This window comes from Manihot esculenta, chromosome 6 (genome assembly GCF_001659605.2).
Source record: "Manihot esculenta cultivar AM560-2 chromosome 6, M.esculenta_v8, whole genome shotgun sequence".
In the NCBI taxonomy this organism is placed as follows: domain Eukaryota; kingdom Viridiplantae; phylum Streptophyta; class Magnoliopsida; order Malpighiales; family Euphorbiaceae; genus Manihot; species Manihot esculenta.
In genome coordinates, this window is record NC_035166.2 from 22,534,347 (window position 1) to 22,555,453 (window position 21,107).

At 35.7% G+C, this 21,107-nt stretch overlaps 2 protein-coding genes across 2 annotated transcripts; one reads left to right on the plus strand and one right to left on the minus strand.

The window, feature by feature from the left end:
* The first annotated feature begins 502 nt into the window (after positions 1–502).
* Positions 503–16,527, plus strand: LOC110617912. The gene is made up of 21 exons (XM_043957780.1): positions 503–756; positions 1,606–1,707; positions 2,042–2,124; positions 2,321–2,405; positions 2,534–2,620; positions 2,749–2,810; positions 2,977–3,164; positions 3,487–3,547; positions 4,222–4,399; positions 5,516–5,554; positions 5,651–5,712; positions 5,798–5,834; positions 7,685–7,734; positions 7,827–7,884; positions 8,727–8,802; positions 9,142–9,221; positions 9,305–9,373; positions 9,675–9,724; positions 10,902–13,796; positions 15,420–15,846; positions 16,108–16,527. The coding sequence occupies exons 1-21, from the start codon at positions 688–690 to the stop codon at positions 16,195–16,197; spliced, it is 4,848 nt and encodes a 1,615-aa protein (XP_043813715.1). The 5' UTR covers positions 503–687; the 3' UTR covers positions 16,198–16,527.
* Positions 16,528–18,901: 2,374 nt separating this feature from the next.
* On the minus strand, positions 18,902–20,804 carry LOC110617691 (probable xyloglucan 6-xylosyltransferase 5). Its single transcript, XM_021760648.2, has one exon. The coding sequence runs from the start codon at positions 20,509–20,511 to the stop codon at positions 19,150–19,152; it is 1,362 nt and encodes a 453-aa protein (XP_021616340.1). The 5' UTR covers positions 20,512–20,804; the 3' UTR covers positions 18,902–19,149.
* Positions 20,805–21,107: the final 303 nt, after the last annotated feature.

Sequence of the window (21,107 nt, forward strand, 5' to 3'; positions counted from 1 at the left end):
ATTTCCAGGACAAGGGAAGAAGGGGGTTGGGAAATTGTCCGAGGCATTTGTAGTGAGGTGGCATCTCTCGGCCACGACGGTCGCCGATCTTAACGAACACAGACGGCTACCTTTTTATTCTATTATTGTTATTTTTATTATTTTGTCTATTTTCACCTTCGCCTTTTGATTCTCCCTCCAGACAGAAAATGGAAAGCCAGTGAATTAAAAAAGCTAAAAAATAAATTTCATGATTTTTAATTTAATTATTTTTATTCAAATTAATTTAAATCTTTTCATTTAAACTTAAATTAATTCAAAAATTAAAATTTCTAAGATAAGTTCTATTTTAGTTTAATTTATTAAGATCACTTCATAATTGCAAAATACCGAATCTCCTACTCAACTATAAGTCAAAAGAATTCACCGTTGATTGGAAGGGAGAGAAGCTACAGATACCAGAACCTTTTTTATTTATTTATTTAATTTCTTTTTTCGAAATTTTTGGTATATAAAGAGAGAAAACCACGTAGATGAATTTGGTCCGCGGAAATGAAAGGATGCAGAATATAACACGATTCTCTTAGCTATCTCCTCTCCTCTATTCCTTCCACTTTCCTCTTCGACTTCCTTATCAATTTCCCTCTTCCAATCTCTCCACCTTTTACTCTGTTCCTGCGTGTTCTTTCAGAGCAATTGATTGATGCAATGTCTGGTGATGCGTCGTCGTCTGGAGTGCCTCTCGAAGGTCTTGACGATGTAGAGGACTACATTTGGGTGAGGCTTGTTTCGCAATTTTCTAGTCTTTTGGTTCGTGAGATAATGAGCACTCTATTTCACTTCAATCATTACTAGTATTTGTCTTGATTGATTTTGTCTCTCTTTTTCTCTCTTTCTCTATAAGCTGTTTTCTTGTATTGAGTTGAAAATGCAGTAAAAAATAAGGGAAAAATTCAAGTTCTTTTTTTCTATTTACAAGAGCTGAAGAAACAATACTGTATATATTTTATAATAGTGTGTTATTTGCCTTTTCCTGCATTTTCTTGGAAACCAAACGGGCGGGACTTTTGTGTAGTTGAATTTGTTTTGTATGGTTTTTTCTTTCTTTTAAGTGTTTGGTAGCTGTGGAGAATGTGTGATAAGACAACGATTTAATTTGTTTCCTTTGCCCTGTAGCTGCTCACTAGCTGCTTACTCGCCGGGAAATCCGATGGGGGAATTGACAAGAAAAAAAAAGATATTTCATTTTATTTTTGAAATTTACTGTTTTACTTTCTGCAAAACTGATTACAAAGGTTGAAAAGGATTTGGGAGTAAATATTTTAGTTTATATATCCTTTCCTTCTAGAAAAATTTTGGTCAATTAATTGCACAAGAACATATTCATACTGCTGTTGCTTAATGAGAGAAATATAATTTCTTAATGTATGTTTGGAAAAGTGGCAATGTTTACTAAAGGTTTAGTTGTTTGCTGCATTCACTTGTTATTTGAGAGAGGATTGGTCCATCTATTTTCTTGCACTACTAGGAAACAGATCCTTTTGATGTGAAGTTTTTGTTGTTTTCTTGAGAGTATAATTGAATAATTTGTGTATTTTCAATTAGCGATTGCTTGATAAATTGCAGGCAAATGAAGGTGCAAGATCATTGTCTTGGGATCGGTTTAGTCATGTTTTTGATCTGGTGCAGAATGGAAACCAAGCATTCCGAGAGAATCATTTTGAGGAGGTAAATTATTTAGTCGCTTGAAATGCTACCAATGTTTTGTTTCCTTGTTGCTTTAAATTTCTTCATCTGGAAGGGGGGGGGGGGGGATTTGGGAAAAAATTGAACATGTGCAGGCACAAGGGCAAGCTAGGCTTGTTTTATAGCATGGAAGAATTTAATACTGAAAATTCCAGTCAGGTAGTAGAGATGTTAATCTAAGGCTTTACTGCAGTGATTCTAAATTTAAGGCAGCTATTCTTAGGGTAGTCTTGATAGGGCTTAGTTCTTATTGTATGAAAAGCTATGCTTACGCTTTGCTATTAACCAGGGATGATCAGTTAAATTTCTTGTTTAGGCTATCAATTGCTACTCAAGAGCCAACAACATCAAACCAGGAGATCCTGTTATTCTTGGCAACAGGAGTGCTGCTTATAGCAGGTTATTCTTACTATCACTTCCTTTATTTGATTATTTATTCCTTCATTTGATTGTTCAGTCCATTCTATTCATGTATTATAATGGGATGGTCATTCATCCATCTCAAGGAGGATTCTTTTTTTTTTTTTTTATCTTTAAATCTTAATTTTATCGTTCTAATGGATTTGTTTCAATTGCTATGTTTTGTTTTAACCAGGATTAGCCAATTCCTGAAACAGAGACCTGCTTCTGCTTCTGAATATAAACCATTAAATGGGCTGGATCCCACTATGCATGCTGAAGTATGTGCCATTTTTTAATTTGCTTTGGAATATTAGTAATTGCATGATAAGCTCTTCTTTTCTTTTTTTTTCTTTTTTTTTTTTTTATTGAAATATGAAAAGAAATCTGTGTCCAATTATTATTTCAGCTTGCACTAAAGGATGCTGAGAAGGTGATGGATCTCAGAAACAATTCAGTGAATTCATACATCTTAAAGGCCAGTGCTCTCATCCTGGTAAGATTGATTCACACTCTCTTTTCTGTGTCTTATATACTTGGAGCCTATATAAGGTTCTCAGGGCTTTTACTTGCTTTCTTTCTCATGTCTCAAATTAACGTTCATCTTCTGACGTGGAATGGCAGTTAGAAAAATATGAGTTGGCTCGAGATGTTATTCTTTCAGGCCTTCAGGTTGATCCTTTTAGGTAATTTGTATTCTTTTTATGCATAATTTCAAATTCTCAAATGATGGACAGTTCAATCATGTGGTTCATTTAAGATTCACAATCTGTGGAGTGGTCGCTTACTAGTGTGTAACAATTTATATAATATGTATTTTTCCCTTTCTGCTGAGTATTCTGTAATGTGTAGCAATCCTCTTCGGGCTTCTCTTCAGAATTTGGAGAGATCAGTGGCTAATACATCGAGGAGAAGCCATAAACCAGAACGTAGTGATGAATTTGATTGTACGCTTTGCCTGAAGTTATTATATGAACCTGTTACAACTCCTTGTGGGCATTCTTTTTGCCGCTCATGTTTGTTTCAAACAATGGACCGTGGTCAGTGTTTTTCTTTTTCCGTTTCTTACTGTTGAGATTATTTCTGTAAATAGCCTAGATTTATAGTGATAATTAGGGATATGATTGTGTGATAAGATTGGGATATGATTAGACTATAATTAGGGAATTAATTTATCTTGTTACCTAGTATGTACCCTTGTAAGTAGTATATATGCCCCAATTGGCTTGATGGGAGTAATCGAGTATTTTCTTTCAAAATTTCTGCTCTCTTTTTTCTTCTTTTCATCAAAGTTTCACTTACTTTCAGCAGTTTCAATCCAGTCTATCTATCTATGTTTTCTGACCTTGTATAAATTATCAGGTAACAGATGTCCACTGTGTCGAACAGTTCTGTTTATCAGTCCAAGAACATGTGCAATCAGGTGAGCTGCTTATCTTCAATATTTTAGATTTTTGTTTCTAGAGTGTCTCTCTCTGCATTTGCAATTTAGTTCAAGTAGTTGGTCTAAAAGCAGCAAGCCATGCTATTGTGAAAGAGATAATGTAGTGATTAAGAACTATGCATGATTACGGGTATGGTATTTGTTGGCTGATGCTGTCTAAATTAAATCTTGATTGTGTGATGTACAAATTAAATTTAAAGAACTTGCAGTTGAAAGAAGCATGCACATCGAAACTATTTAGTCATTGCTTTTAACTTTTTTTCCTATTTACTATTCATGCTGGGCAGTTAATGGGTGAGGGAAAATGCTTTCTTCTTTCAAATTTTACTTAAATGTGTTCTTTTGCCTTTTCTGAATACTAAAGCATGTAAATAGTTATCATGCAGTGTTTGATTGAAAAAGGTCTTAGTCCTCTCATTTTCTGTTTCATTTTTGAAATTAACATCTTTTACTTGTTTCCACTTTTTGGCCCTACTCTTTTTTGTGAACTATTTCACATTTCAATGAGCTGAACACGTTTCATCTATGCTTTTGGTTTCACTTTCAACATAAAGTGGAAACTGAAAACTAAAAAAATTCCAATGAAGAAAGAGATGTATATTGTATAGTTTAATGATTTCAATATTTTGAACATTTATTTGGATTTCTACCAGTGTGACACTGAACAACATCATACAAAAGAACTTCCCGGAGGAATATGCTGATAGAAAGTCTGAGCATGAAAGTTTGACAAATTTTGGGGTTGATCTGATCCCCCTTTTTGTTATGGATGTTGTAATTCCATGTCAGAAGTTTCCACTCCACATATTTGAACCCCGATACAGGCTAATGGTGAGCTGACCAATCTGTTGACAATATAAATGGTTGGCTGTTACTCAACATAATGATGTAAAAGATTATGCCTTTTCTTCATGTGCCATGTGTATCTATTTGTTGAATTTTCAATGCTTTGACATGAAATCCTAGGGCTCCTAAAAGGTTGTGTGATACAAGGGCTGGGTTTAACTGAGCGAGGCATTTAGCATAATTTGACCAGTAATATTTAATACTGCTGTTTTAAGTTAAATGCTTTCAAGCTCGATTTGAGTTCCTTTTCTAGAAATATATGCACACATCTGTTTTTAGATTAGGAAGGATGTTATAATGCAAGATATGTGGATCTGATAGAGAAACGGATGACAATTTTTGGTTTTAAGATTTAGCTAATTATGAATATTTGGAAGACCATCACACACCATCATTATATCTTTGTGCATCCTAATGATTCAAGTTCATCTGGATCAATATACACTCATCTAATGCGAGTTTTTTCCACTAACCTGTTCCTACTCCACTCAAAGTGACAAACACACAGAAAAGTAAATATTTTAAAGCGAACTATGTTGCTTAGAAAGCTTGAGAATTTGATTTTCATCAAGCAGTTCTTTTGACCCAAAGCGTGAAAAGAATTACAGGAGTGGCATTAAGCCCTTTTGTTGGTGCAATTGTATGAGCTATTTGTTCTGTAACTGGCTGTGACTTGGCAGCTGATGTTACTTTTGTCCAGTACTTAGCGCTTGATCTCCTGAAGGTTTTGGGACTTTAGTGAGCCATGCGTGTGAGCTGTGTGAGTCCGATTTCTTGAAGGTTGTGAGACTTAAGTGAGCTATCATTGCAATGCAACTATTTGTTTATAGTCATAAGTCTATCCATTTGGTTGTGCGTTTCAAATATGTCTGTGGGAAAGATGATTTTTATTCCCATCTGTTTTAGCTTGGGGAAAAATGTCAGAAATATTGTGGCATTTAAATCTTGCCATTACCAAAAGCTTTGAAATATTGTCAGAAATATGCTTTTATGTCTTTCCATCTTTGTTTCTTCTTTTCCTTCGAAGTAACTTAACCATTTCCAAGTTTTATTCTTTCTTTTCATTGATAATGTTAGTCTGCTTTCTACTTTTCATGACAGGTGAGGAGGATAATGGAAGGAAATCATAGGATGGGAATGGTAGATTATACAGTGGTCCTTTTCTTCATCTCTTTTCTACTTGATGAATCCATGGAAAAATCACTTAATGTTGCTTTTCTTAATGTGGTTATTTAGGTTATCCTTGATTCTGCTACAGGATTTATAGTTGATTTCGCTTGTGAAGTGGAGATAACAGAGTAGGTTTTTAGTTCATATTCCATCTGCTGAACATTTTAATTTAAACATGGCTTTATTATGAGTCAACTAGTTGCTACTGTATAGGTGTGAGCCACTTCCAGATGGGCGATTCTATCTAGAGGTAAAAACATCATCTTTCTTTTCCTTGCAGAAATACCTTTGTTTTGTTTTTCTTCTAAAAGCGACAAGACTTCATAATTGATTAGCACTCTGCATAAATATTTTTTTTCATTAGTGACTAGCATATCTACAAAATGTTACATAAGACATTGTAATTTTTGAGCATGAAGCATCCAAATATCAGACCTTAGAAGAGGTTTTTTTTTGTTTCCTTCTTTTTCTGCGTGTGTGTGTGTGTTTTTTTTTTTGGCTGGGGGTTGGGAGGTCATCTAGTTTCCGTTTTTATCTCATTATGTGCTTTATGTGGAATCAAGGAGAGAGAATGGTGATGGATGGCAGAAGGAGATAGAAAGGGATAGGTGGAGGGAGTGAGAGAGACGAAGATGGGTGGAAGGAGAAAGAAAGAGAGAGATGACCTTTCAATAAGGTCTCTAGATTTTTAGAAAATTTACTAATTTATCTCTACTTCAAAATTACTCGATTAAAATATCACTGGATTTTGTAAAATCAAAATCTTTAGTCCTTATGTCAAAAAACCGTTAACTTATTTTAGGCTTGGTCAGAGGAACAATATGGTAATAATATTAAAATTACAGGGACTAAATAATTCCTATAATTAAAATTATAAGGACTAAACAATATAAATAATTCAAGACAACTAACAGTTTTTTAAGAGAAAGACTAAAGAGTTGGATTTTATTAAATATAGAAATGTTTTAATTGCATAATTTTGAAATAGGGGCGTATTAATTAATTTCACAATTCAGGCACTTGATAGTAATTTGCCCTAATAATAATAAGGCTTGACAATGCAGCTTGCTCTTCTAAGTAAAATTTGGTTTGAATCTTCAGTGGCTTCCTAGAAACCCCCTTGAGGTTAATATTTAGCTTTGAAATACCTGGACAGAAGCGATTGTGAGCCAGTGATAAAACACTGGTGCTGCTTCCCTAACGTGACAATATTAAAACAACGCAGATCATGAAAACCAACCCCACCCTCCTCCTTCCTAGCACACAAGCAACCCACGACCACCAATGAATGGTAGAACTTGCATTCTGCTTCCAACCCACAGGAAAGAGTTCTATAATTATCTGAAACTCCTCATACAGATAGATAGGAATAAGGAAGACACTCTACAATAGATCGGAATAGATTGAGCCACTGCTTTGAGCAGTATCTCCTTATCTGCCCTAGGCAATAATTTTCTTCTTCACCCATGTATGCTTTTCCACATTCTATCATGTAAATATCCATAGCACTGACACTCCTCATATTACACCTTATTACACCTAATCAAGGATGAGAGACCTAAATACCTTATGGGTTGGACACACCCAGCGAATTAGAAATCATGACCCTAACCTCAGTAGCCACATTATATCTAAAGAAAATTCCAGGTTTTTGGAAATTAATAGCTTGTCCTGACTCCTGACGCCCTTTCATAAATATCCAGAATCTTTTTAATTGTACTACATTCTCTTTCATCAGCTCAAAGAAAAATATTAGCAGCAAAGAATAGATGGGAATGTATGGTGCCCTTTTATAAATACGCACCCATGAACATCTCGTCTACCCTCAGCTTTGTATAACAGTGTTGATAACCCTTTTGAACAGAATAAAGTAGATCAGCAACAATAGATAAAATAATAATATTGATATTACATCAGTAGCTCTAGTTCTTAATTTTTTCCATCGGCCATAAACAATACAGAACTTTAAATTTAGGCTAGAATTGATGGAAAAAAAAAAGAATTGGCTGTAATTGGAAAGCAGCACTAAAGCTTTGGCTTCTTTTTTTTTTTTAAAGTCATTTGGCCTTATTCTATTTATGAAAATACTATTTCTTGCAGGTTGAAAGCCGCCGTAGATTTCGCATCCTTCAATCTTGGGATCAAGATGGGTGAGCTTGCTTTTCTTATAGAGAATTACTATTGATGTTGACCCAGTCTATCCTTTTTTTTTTTTTATTGTTCATTTCTTTCTATCATGCAGGTATCGAGTTGCAGAGGTTGAATGGGTTCAAGATGATCCACCGAGAATGAGAGCAGAAGTATGCGTGCTGCTTATATATTCTTATTTTTCTTCTTCCATTTTTCTTTATTATTGTTATTATTTGTTACAGTTTTTGGAAACTGATCTGGTTATGGGGCAATCTAACTGAAAATCAATGGGTGGATGAACCTGTTGCGAATTACTTTTCTTAGAGAACTCTCTGATAACTCAACCTTGTGAAAATACTGAAGTCCCTTTTTCTATTCATAATCATAAATTAATCATGCACCAAGTACACAAACTAACTTGGTAACTATCACCCACTAAAGAAAATATGCTGTAATTTAAGCAGCATAAAAGAAATATAAAGAAAATATCATGTAACTGCTACTTTCAAAGAAAAAAAAATTGAACACATATTATATCATATGCTAACTGATTTGATTAGGAATAATCTCTGCACATAACATAATAGTTATTTTATTTTATTCCTTTGCTTTGGTGTCAAAGTGAAGCTGAAAAGTTCAAATTGAAAATTTGGTTTAACTTCTCGTTATTGTTATTGTTATTGGTTACTGGTGCCTTTTGGTTCTTGTATCAAAGAGATATTATTGCACAAAATGGTTTGTATCAGTATAGGAAGACTCGAGATGTTAAGTCTCTGTGTGTGGCTCATGTGGTGGTCCCCTCAATTAGTTTAGGATTGGGGCTTCATTTGAGTTGAGTTGTTCATTGAATGCCATTTATCATGAAACCCTTTTACCCCTTGTTCAAATAGGTTCATGACTAAGGTCTCGAAGTTGAATGCCCAAATTTAAATTGTGCTATTGTGAGAAATGCTCACCTTTTGTTACAAATTGGTGGTGCTTATATGAATTTTTTCTTTCTGGATGGTTTCAGTTACAGGATATCACAAATAATGCAGCAGAATATGCTCAGTCATGGTTAAGGAGGGCAAAGGAAGCTGCAAGACAAGGTAAACACTAGGGATGAATGCCTTCTCTTGTAAAAGGCACTATTTATTTGAGTCAATGTTTTTACTATTCGCACTGAACTGTTGAATTAGAATTAGGTGGAGGTTGTCTCGTCCTTCATTAATTCTGAGTCAAGTGCAACTTTATCATGACTTGTAGAACCCTATACCAACTACCAAGTGTGTGTTAGTAGGTGGGAAATGATTTCATATCTGCATTAGCAGCGCTAAATCATTTGTGCACTTATAGTTTTCCGTTGCATAAAGAAAAGGGCTTTTTTTTCCCCTTATTCTATTGTTTTTTTCTCATTCTGTTGTTTCAATTTATGACAATTCATACAGATCGAAGAAGACTTGAGAAACTATTAAATGTGGAAGCGATGATGCCCACACCACTGGATCCTGAGCGCTTCAGCTTCTGGGTATTGATTACTTTCACAATGAGTATGTAGGAGTTAAAAATGGTTTGTTGTAGTTGCTGATTTTGATTTATGCTTGTCTTCAGCTTGCTACATTATCAGACAGGAAGCCCTATGAAAAATTGGAGCTCCTGCGTATAAGGGATACAGAAGAGGTATGTAGACCTTTTAACACATTTTTCTTGGCCTTACGGATAGTTAATAATTGTTAAATGTTGTTACTCAATATTAAGACGAATAGAGCAATGAAATGATTTGGTTATGTCTGCACGCAAAAGGTTACTTGGCTAGTGGTAGTTAATGAAGTTAGTTGCTTCCAGTGATTTCTTCAGTACCATTTTACTCCTGGCATAGGATTCTTCATACTGAGTTAATGTGGGAAAGGGGTGCTCGTGCATATATAATTTATTATTGTTGTTATTTATAATCTTTTTCTCTTTCTGATTTCTTTTGCAGAGGATAAAACGAGGATTGGTATATCTGAGAGCTTATGAACAGGGCTCTAGGTTGCGATAATAAAATTTGCATTTGTAAAATGAAAGCTCCATAATTATATAAATTTTATAATCAATATTCTTTGATCCATATGATTGTGGATCCTTAATTCTTTTTGTATAACAAATTTAATCCTCATACTAGCATTCGGCAATATAGGAAAACCCCAACTTTCATATCGCATTATTGACTATTTTTCTTTTCAAAAACAAAAAAAAATTATTATTACTACATTTCATTGTCTGTGTATTTTACTCAAATATATTAGTACTGCAAATATGACATTATAGCAAAAAAATGTCACTAACAGATAAAATTATAGTAAAAACGATATCACTAACAGACAAAATGAAACAGAATAAAAAAAAAATGAATACTGGAAATTGTATTTTTTAAATGTCAAAATATTAATTTATAACTATATGAATTTATAATAATTTAAAATTAGTTAAAAAGTAGACTCTCTAAAGTAAGCATAGGACCCTCACATAAATTCAATTAATGTTTATTAAGATTGATACGGAGTTGTATTTAAAATTATATATATAAATTCATTGTGTGTTAATTTTTCTTTAAGAAAAAAAAAACAAAAATATTATCTTTCGGTCAGTCCCAAAAGACTTTACCTTGTCGTCTCTTTCCAACATTTTTCCGTTGGCAATCGCGTGGCGAAAGTCGAAAGGGAATGTTCTTATAACACAACCATACGTTTCTGAATATCTTTTTTATTAGTAAAATCTATCTAAATATTAGTAAGCTCTAAACTGTTTTAGCTATTAATGGTTCAATCTAAAATAATACTAATAATCAATAACATGATTTTCTTTCCCAAGAAAAATTATGACAAGATCTTCTGTCAGATCAATTTCGGTTATAATGTAATTATGATTATAAAAATTTTTCTTAAAAAATTCTAAAAAGAGCATTTGTACTATTGGACCATTACTATCTGTAATGAAAATTAATCACCATAGTATCTTGTCCAATCTCAATCATATACCTATGATTGAAGATAACCCAAAAACAAAAGACCTAATTGTCTGTAATATTTACCTAAGTTGAATAAAAATATGGCTGTGAGCTTCTCTGTTGGTAGTTGGTACAGTTGGAAAAAAGGCAGACGAAAGCATAGTGGCTTTCAAGGTCCAGCGCACAAGTCGCTTCTATCAGTTAAAAGCTGTCTTAACATTCTCATTCTCTTACCAAGTCTCCTCTCATCCATCTCCAAGTAACAAACAGACAAACAAACAAACCTACGACTCCTCCAAAAAAACAAACAACAAACAAACAAAAAAGAAAAAACAAACAAACTTACGAAACTTCACCAGACAACCTTGCACGTCCTTCCCTTACTTGCTTCCAACTTCCTTCTTCTCTCTCACTCCACCACATCCACATTTTTTATTCCCATGACTGCTTTTTTCTAGTTCATCAATGCCCTCTTCTCCACCACCATCTTCTCGTTAAGCTTTATCGTTTCTCATCATTGCCTCATCTAATGGGGAGAGATAATCATACCCTTTTGCTCCTTTTCTTTTTTTTACTCATTGCCACCTTCAATTGTGTTAGCAGTCGTAATTCTTCTGATCTTGCGTTTTCACCTTCTGATAACTATCTCATTGATTGCGGTTCATCACAAGATACCAAGCTTGAAGATGGCCGAACCTTCAAATCTGATTCCTCCACAAGGAGTTATCTTGAAACCAGCACAGAGGTACAAGTTTCGATGGATTCTGTTTCTGTGAATGTCGCTTCTAATTCTTCTTCTCCTCTCTCTTCATCTGCGCTTCCTCTGTATCGCTCTGCAAGAATTTTAACTTCTGATTCCAAATATTCTCTTTATATCTCTGATCCTGGATGGCATTGGGTTCGCCTTTACTTTTATCCCCTTCACCACCTGAAATTCAATTTAACCACTGCTGTTTTCTCCGTCACGACCGGCGATGATTTTGGTCTCTTACATGAGTTCTCTGTGAGAGACAATTCCTCGGTGGTTTTCAAGGAATACCTCTTAAACGTCACCGGCGAAACATTTTCTCTCATTTTCAAGCCCAACCAAGAATCTTACGCCTTCATCAATGCTATTGAGGTTGTTTCTGCACCTGACGTTCTTCTTTCTGATTCTGCATCCACACTTCCCCAAGGAGGAACTGTCAACGGTTTGGTCAAGTATGCTTTCGAGGTGTTTTACAGGTTAAATGTTGGAGGTCCAATCATAACTCCCAAGAATGATACGTTGTCAAGAACTTGGCTGCCTGATACTGAATACAACAAATTTCCACAAGGATCCCAAAATGCATCTGTTTCTACCAGCGTCATCAAATACCCAAAAAATGGTTCCAACTCATATATTGCTCCTCGTGGGGTCTATGCAACCGCAGAACAGATGAAAGATTCTAATATCCAGTTGCAGAATTTTAATCTCACTTGGGAGATGAGGGTTGATCCTGGATTTTCGTATTTGATCAGATTGCATTTTTGTGATATTGTGAGCAAGTCCCTTAATGAATTGTACTTCAATGTGTATATAAATGAGTTGATAGGCGTGTCAAGTCTTGATCTTTCATCCATTAACAACGCCCTCGCCACAGCTTATTATATGGATTTTCTCGTCAATGCATCATCCATCAAGAACAATACTGTCATGGTTCAGGTTGGTCCTTCATCTGTGCAGTCTGGGCAGACTGATGCTATTCTTAATGGATTGGAAGTGATCAAGATAAGCAACAAAGTGAGGAGCTTGGCTGGCTTATTTGGTGCTAAAGGGTCACAAGGAGCGCAAACAATGAAGATTGTAGCAGCTGTTGGGCTTGTAATGGGGCTAACTGCGATGATCCTCCTCGCTATGGTATGTATCCGGTGGCAGAAGAGGCCTACTGATTGGCAGAAACGAAACAGCTTCTCCTCATGGCTCCTCCCTCTCCATACAAGCCAAGCTACATTCTTATCCAGCAAGAGCAGTTCCAGGAGATCTAGCATCTTTGGTTCCCGGAAAAGCAAGAACAGTCACTCCGGTTACTTCAATAATCAGGGTCTTGGCCGGTATTTCACTTTCAGTGAATTACAGAAAGCTACACAAAATTTTGATGAAAAAGCAGTGATTGGTGTTGGCGGGTTTGGAAAAGTTTACATTGGAGAGCTAGAAGATGGAATCAAGACTGCAATAAAACGAGGAAACCCGAGTTCTCAGCAGGGTATAAATGAGTTCCAGACAGAAATACAAATGCTCTCCAAGCTCAGACATCGTCACCTCGTATCACTCATTGGCTTCTCCGATGAACAATCGGAGATGATTCTTGTTTATGAGTATATGGCTAATGGTCCACTTCGCGACCACCTCTATGGCTCAAACCTACCTCCCTTGTCATGGAAACAACGACTCGAGATTTGCATTGGTGCAGCTCGTGGGTTGCATTATCTCCACACTGGTGCAGCACAAGGCATTATCCACCGTGACGTTAAGACCACTAATATTCTTCTTGATGAGAACTTCGTAGCCAAAGTATCTGATTTTGGGCTTTCCAAGGCTGCATCTTTGGAACAGGGCTATGTGAGCACAGCAGTGAAGGGCAGCTTCGGATATCTTGATCCTGAGTATTTCAGGAAGCAACAGCTTACAGAGAAATCAGATGTCTACTCTTTTGGGGTGGTTCTGTTCGAGGTTTTATGTGCAAGGCCTGTGATAAACCCAACACTGTCAAGGGAGCAGGTAAATTTAGCTGAATGGGCAATGCGGTGGCATAGAAAAGGAATGATTGAGAAGGTAATTGATCCCCAAATTGCTGGGACTATTAATCCAGGATCTCTAAAAAAGTATGTGGAAGCTGCTGAGAAATGTTTAGCAGAATACGGCGTTGACAGGCCTGGCATGGGAGATGTACTGTGGAACTTGGAGTATGCATTGCAGCTTCAGGAAGCTTCTTCTGTTCCTGACAATTCAGAAGATAAGAGTACAAATCTCATTCCTCTGGAGAACTCAAGTAGAAAGGCTCCTGAAGGGCAACCTGCAGTCTTAATTAATGATGATTCTGAAGTAACTACTGATTCTCCAATGTTTTCTCAGTTAGCGAATTTCCAGGGAAGGTAAATTGTAAGAACCTGACAAGTAGCAGCAGCAACGCATATGGCAGAGCCCTTAACAGTTTGAGGCTGCCCGATCCAAATTGTTCACTGAAGCTTAGTGTGTGAAGATTGTGTTCTGCAGAACTGATAACTTATCTTTCCTTTGTCTTTATAGATTTTCTTTTATATATAAGTGATCTGTTTCCTTCTGGATTAATGATTTTAACCACTGAAATGTAATGCCCTCAATTCAGATAAGTAACGAAGACATACCATAAGGCTCTCTCCTCTTGTTCAATAAAAAGAAGTTGAGTAAATAAATTCATGCAAAATGTGACCTTAACTCTAGTACGTCGGAGGGGAAAAAGGAATCCGCCCCTGAACAACAAATAGTTAAATAAAACAAACTTGGAATTTAATTTTTTATATATATTATTCGACTCTAATTTATATTTACACAATTCATTAAAAATAAAATATTTTTTCTTAAATTTTAAAAATATTTTATATACAAAATTTAAATTTAAAATATCTGATTCGATCTAATTTTTTATAGGTGTCTGAAAATTTGATTTAATTGGAGAAATTATATAATGTAAATATTTTCATGTTTAGAAGAGTGGCTGTAATTTTATAATGTAAAAATACATTGTTTTTTTAATACACTTGGAATTATATAATTAGCTGCCTTCGTGATTTCTTTTTGAAAAATAAAAATTTTGATGATTAGTTTATAAAAATTGAGTCTAATAATAAAAAGTAGTAAATTTAAAAATCAATTTAATTTGAATGTGTAAATTGTTAAAATTTGTTTACATAGCTCGTTTTTAATTCATATCTTTTAAAAAATTAATTTTTTAATAATTATGTTAAATTTTTATTAAAAATAATAACCAATTTATTATAATTTCTTAAAAATTAAATAGTATAAATATTTAAATTTTATTTAAGAGTTAAAAATATATCATCTATATCGTACAAGCTTCAATTTTTCAAATACCATAAAATCTCTTAAATTTGATAAAATGTACTATTCAATTCTTATATTTTTAATAAAAAATAAGTTAATCCTTTAAATTTTATTTTATTAATAAAATAATTAGTTACATTAAAATTTAATATTAAATATAATAAGAATTTAATTTTTATTATTTTAATATTTATAATAAATTAATCTCTATAATTTTAATATTTTATAACAATTTAAGTGTCCCCTTTAATAGATAATTAGTTAATTGAAAATTTAATATAAATTCAATGGATAAATTGATTACTGTTAAAAAATATTAATTCCTTATGAATTAGTATTAACTAAAATATGGATTTTTGCCCGTAAAAAAAAAATAATTATGAATTTTATTAAATCTCTAGGATTACTCTTAAATTACCCTTTCTGAAAAGTGAAAAGTGTGCCGGACATCAGGAGCGCGAACCATATAAACGGAAAATCCTGCTCCAAATCCTGGAACCAGCGAGAAGAGAAAATAAATGCTTTTCCATTTTCATTTTATCTCCGTCGATGGAAGAGGACAGTGAAGCGCATTCCGGTGGTCTAAAGGACTTGCACGATCTCCAACCCTTTGAATTCGATTTTCCGCCAACCCACAAAACCTATTCAAAACAATGGTCTATGGTTGTTATCAGAGACTCCTCCCCGGAGAATCACGCCGACGATGATTTCTCCATTTTCCCTCCAAGTAATCATGAGAATCTCATTCCTTCTCGTTTCAATCTACAATCCAAAAACCACCCAACCCCTCCCCAGTCCTTGCCCTCGTCTCCTTTACCGTTTCTTCGTCCCGATTTTGATCCTTCACCTTCTCCTCCGGAGGTTACACTCTTGCCCAATTGGTGGGGCTTTGCTTTTAAGATCTTGCGTTCTAGAATTGCTAATATTGGGTCCTATTTTGGATCTAATAGTAGTGGTACTAAAAGGTCGTTTTGGTCATTTGGAAATGTTGCTTTGGCGGTGACGGTGGTCTTGTGGTGGTTGTATGTGCGAGTAAGGCGGCAGAGGCGGAGGAGTGAGAGTGTGGAGAATTTGATGCAGATTATCAGTGAGAAAGATGAGGTTCGGTCATTTTTATTTCTGTTGGATGTGTTTGTATAATACGATTTTGTTTAACGTGTTCGCAAAAATGCCTGTGAGAGAAGACAATTGGTATAACAAGCGTTTGATGTAGGATTGAAATATCTTACAATGGCGCCATGAGGGCGAACAATTTTCTATAATATGTAATTATATGCATGTTTAGATGCAAGAAGGCATCGGTACTTAACAACTATTCTGTGGTTTACTTGCACTAAAATCTTTGATTTTGGTTATTTGCAGAAAATTATGCAGCTTCTGAATCAAATCTCTCAGATGAACCAAGTACTGCTATCTCAACACAAGGTTCTAGCTTCCAAACTGGCTAATTAATGGCTGTTAATTTATGGGCAAATTCTCTTTGTTCCCTACTGCATTGGTAGTTTAATAGTTGAACTGCCACCAATGCCAATGAAACACATCAGCGGACTACAACGACTTGCATTGCAACCGACAGAGATGAAGGATGTAGCTGAGCGAAGGATCACCATTTTGGATGTCGAGGATAGGAAAATCGAGAATCTGTAACATCTGATATGTTTCAAGCCAGCTGATTTTGTTCGTAGATTCTTATTGTTTATCCATAGTTCTGTATGTGTATTAACTTATTTAGTGTAGTTTAATGTGGCTTCATGATTTGTGATTTTACATTTTTTTCCCCAAGTTTCATGTTTACAATTTTTTTTTTTTTTGAGGTCTAATAATAGGATAAACCCCTAATAGCTAATTTTAGCCGATCCAGATCCCGTTGTCCCTCATATGGCTAAAAACGGTGGCCGAGCAACCAAACTTAATTGAAAATCATGCTTATAATTGCGTACCAAGCGCTCTCCGGCCTCGGCACGTGAATCTGGGCGAGCAACCCTATCCTCGTATTGAAGGCAAGCCATGGTCCAACTGAGGTTATAGGAACGTCAAGCAACCATAGCCCGTCGCTATTACAGTACCAAAAAAAAAAAAAAGGAAATACATTTGCCTAGGAGTGTGCAACTGGCAAGTTTGACTAATCGAATAAGAACTGAATAATTGAATTTATTATGTTAGAAATCAAATTGAACTGAACATAAGAGATTGCCGAACTAGTTCTCTTTCACCCCCCATTTCCGTATGCCATACCTTTTTCCAAATATAATCTTGGGCTTTTCCCTAAACCAACCGATTTCAACAATCAAACCAACATAATTTTCCCTTAAAAATTCAAATTTCAATAACCGAACAAGCCCAAATTTGAGCACAGAAAATCACCTTCCAATACATGGAAATAAAATAACAAAAATCACCCAGGATACATTGTAATTTTTTGCCAACCATAAAATTTGGATGGTGATCAGCAAAACAACCATCAAGGAACATGATTTTTGAATACATTGAACTAAAAAATTGTATAAAAAAACAACAAAATCAGAACACAACCATCTTTTTTAATAAAGGAATCTTGGGAAAGAATGGGAAGAGCAGTAGTAATAAACCTTCCATAATCGAGTTTCTCTATCTCATGCAGCTTTGAGTGGATTTGGCCTCACCTGAGGTGAATCTACAAAGATGGAGGTATGTGGTCTTTGCTGGGATTGTAGTCCACGACCGAAAAGAGCAAGACTTGATGGTATAAGGATTAAAACTTCACAGGAATGGCCAGGTTTGGATGTCTAAGTCTATCATAGCCTTTTGGTTCTGCGACCACTACATGGAGAAAGCAAAGGAGAGAAAGGGAAAGTGAGGGAATGATGAGGAAAAGAGTAAGTGTACAAGCAAAGGAGGAGGGAAGGAGACTTAAGGAAGCACAAGCAGCAACGCCTCGCTTGCACAATATATATATATAGAGAGAGAGAGAGAGAGCGGGGAGAGAGAGAGAGAGAGGGGTTAGGAAGAAGAAAGGGTGATCAGGGGAGGGGAAAGAAAATTAAGAGCACAACAGCTAAGCAGGAGCAGCAACAATTTTTGCAACAAGTGGGATCACACATAACACCCTATAATTTTAAATACAAAACTAATCATCATTCAACACATTTCGGCTCAGTTTGATTTTTCTGAAAAAGAAAAAGAATTAAACCAAATAAATTGGATTTATAAATATTTTAAATTTAACCAAACCAAATTATCAAATAAACTAAACTGAAATTCCAAATTAAATCAGTTTGGTTATTTTGGTTTGAACCAATGCTCACCCCTGCCTTAGACTTCCAACAAAACCAAACCTGCTTCTCTGTTAGCAAAATTTTGCCAAAACTCCTATCCTATGCAAATTGATACTCTGAACAAACAATAAAATCCATGATTGACGGTCATCTAGGGATTGTAGTGGTAGGATACCCAGAAAAATACACGACCTGCCCCCAAACTCAATATTTTAAATACCCAAAGTTGACCCAAACCCGATTGAAATTCATTTTAGATTATCTGAACTCATATTCTTTATTATTATTGCTCAAATAATATCTGAATCTGTTTACCTTTATATATTATATTTAATAATTTACAGAAAAAAAAATTAATAGTTATATTTATTTAAAATTAATAATTGTTTCGGGCATAAAAAGACCCAAAGGATAACCATTCACCTTATGAACTCTGGTTTTACAGCTGACATCTGCTAAAATATGTAAACTAAAGCACCATACACTTTGAGACACTTCAAAAGTACTCTGCAAAGGCTAGCATGCTATACTTGGTGATACACTATCATAATCATAATTTGCAATTTCGCATCCAAGGATGAACCAACGCAAGCAAGGATCAAAGGCTCTGGATGTCAAGCGCAATCATCCATCTAAAGTGAAGTGTAAAAAATCTCAGAACAAAAATTAAAGCGTAGAGGCCTAACTAGCTCAACGCATCTAGATGTCTATGATAACGATTTCTTCAAAAATAGAAAAAAAAAAAAGAAAAAATAAATAAAACAAATAGATAACTACATTTTCAAATAATTTGAATGATAAATTGAAAATTCTGCTTTTATATAACAGCACACAAAATTTACATTCTAGAAGAATGATTGCAAAGGAAAATTAACAGAGTAATACCCAGATAAGAAGCAAAATACAAAAAGAAAAACCATACTATAGCCTTGTTTGTAAATTTCCTTCATTGATTTACTCAAACACAGGAGGGAGGAAGACAAAGTTGATGTCGATAAAAAAAAATTCTAACCTTTTTATCTCAGAAGCATAACCGAGACAACGTTGAAAGGAAACAAACTTAATTGTAAACTGCTATCAGATTAAATCTGCCTTCAACTAAGGAATTACGTTACCTATAAATAATGGCACAGTGAACATCTTTCACCCACTAGCTCTCTGATCCGCTGTTTCCATCCGCTGGACGGCGAATATCAAACTGGTCTACATAATCCAATGGAGTCGCTGTCTCATTCCTGATCCTCTTGATTTTCGGGCTCAATAGTCCCCTATGCCCAAAACCATATAACTTAAGCACCTGGTTATCAGCGAAATTAAAAGCCCTTTCCATGCTTCTCAAGCACTGTTCAACAGGATAATCACCATAGCTCCCACAAGGCTTGCAACCAACAAAATGAGTCACGAAAGGCCACCTTTCATCACCCAATCCTGGATGGTACTTCTCGATCATCTCCTCATACCGATCCACCAATCCTGCCCAATACCCATGCAAATAATATTGATTCTCAATGTAAACCTTATCCATCCACTGATCCTTCTGCGAAAGAAGCAGGTATATCAAAGCTGACTGATCATCAGCCTCAAATGCTGGCCTCCCCTTTAAATTTGCAGTCAAAATTTTGCCAGCCTCCTCCCTTATTGGCCCCTTGGGACCCATTGGAGCCCAGGCATCAAGCAAATCCAAGCTCCACTTACAATTCCTAAACAAGAAACTCCCAGTGTTCAAAGCAATCCATGATTTTTGCTCGAACAACAAATCAGGATAGCCATGAATCACCAAATTATGCTTATCGTACTTGGGTAACGGGATCTCAAAAACCATATCAGTAAACATAGCATCACTATCCATCCACCAAATCCACTCCACTTCAGGATGCGACAGCATCAATCTCCTAATCATGGGCAATTTCGCCCAGTAACCAGCTAGTTCTTTGTCTAAATGAGCCATATTATAGACAATCTCAATCCCATGAATCCTACAATAGTCGATCTTATTCTTTATCGCCTTCAATAAATAGTGATCTCCAATCGGGTTATCACAAGGGTTAGGAGGCGACCCGGTCAAGAGCAAAATCCGAGGCTTCCCATTCACAAAATTAGGGAACTCGGGGTTTTGGTTAAGCCATACCTTGCGTTCCTCGTCCCAAATAGACATTTTGGGGCCTAAAGTGTAAGTGACGTTGGGGTTGATATCCGCCTCGGGCAGTTCATCAGGGTCGGTAGGGTCGTTGTCGGAGCGAATCTCGGCGAGAATCCGGTTAGTCTCCTCAATAAGGTTCTGGTTGATAGCTTCAGCGTCAGAGCTAGTGAGGTTGCCAATGCCGATGGTACCGCGGAGGACGAGGATGGTGACAAAACCACAGAGGATAGTTATCTTGATGTTATTGAAGGTCTTATGAATCTGCCTGCCGCGCGGCATGGTTGCACGGCCCGCTCTGCCGTTGGCGGTTGTGGTGGGAAGGGCTCCTCCGCCACTAGCTCTCTTCTGGGGAGTGAAGCTCTCTTGCCCCATATTGAAGTGAACTCAGACTGGACAATCAAACAGGGAGAGAGAGACCAGAATCTCTCTTTTGTTGAGTAATATATTGGAGTGTGGATCTGGAGGGCATTTAATAATAATAATAAAAATAATAGTTAAAATTCTCTTAGCTGTGAAAAGTGTAAAACCCTAGGCGGCGTTGACAGTGGTGCTGTTGGACGCGTTGGTCATGCATTTGGTGGACAATGGGATGCTTCAAAAATGCAGCTGTGACGACGGCTGACGACACATCTCCAACGACTCCAAGTCTAAACTCCTTTTTGTTACTCCCACTTTTTTTTTTCTTAGTGCAATAAACATTTATTTTTTAATTTCGTTTGTTTTAAAAAAATATTTTTTAAAAAAATATTTTTTATATTTTTTTAGTTTAGAATTCAATACACCTAAAAAGAACTCCATTAGCGCCGACGGCCACCACCTAATCAGCACCGATGAACACTAAAAATTGCCTCTAATCAGAACCTGATAAACTTGGCGTCAATTATTGTCAGAGAAAAGAAGCAGCACCATGATGTTTCCAATCTTTAGTTGTTATGGAGGGGTCGTTCTCAGGCATCATCACTCCGACA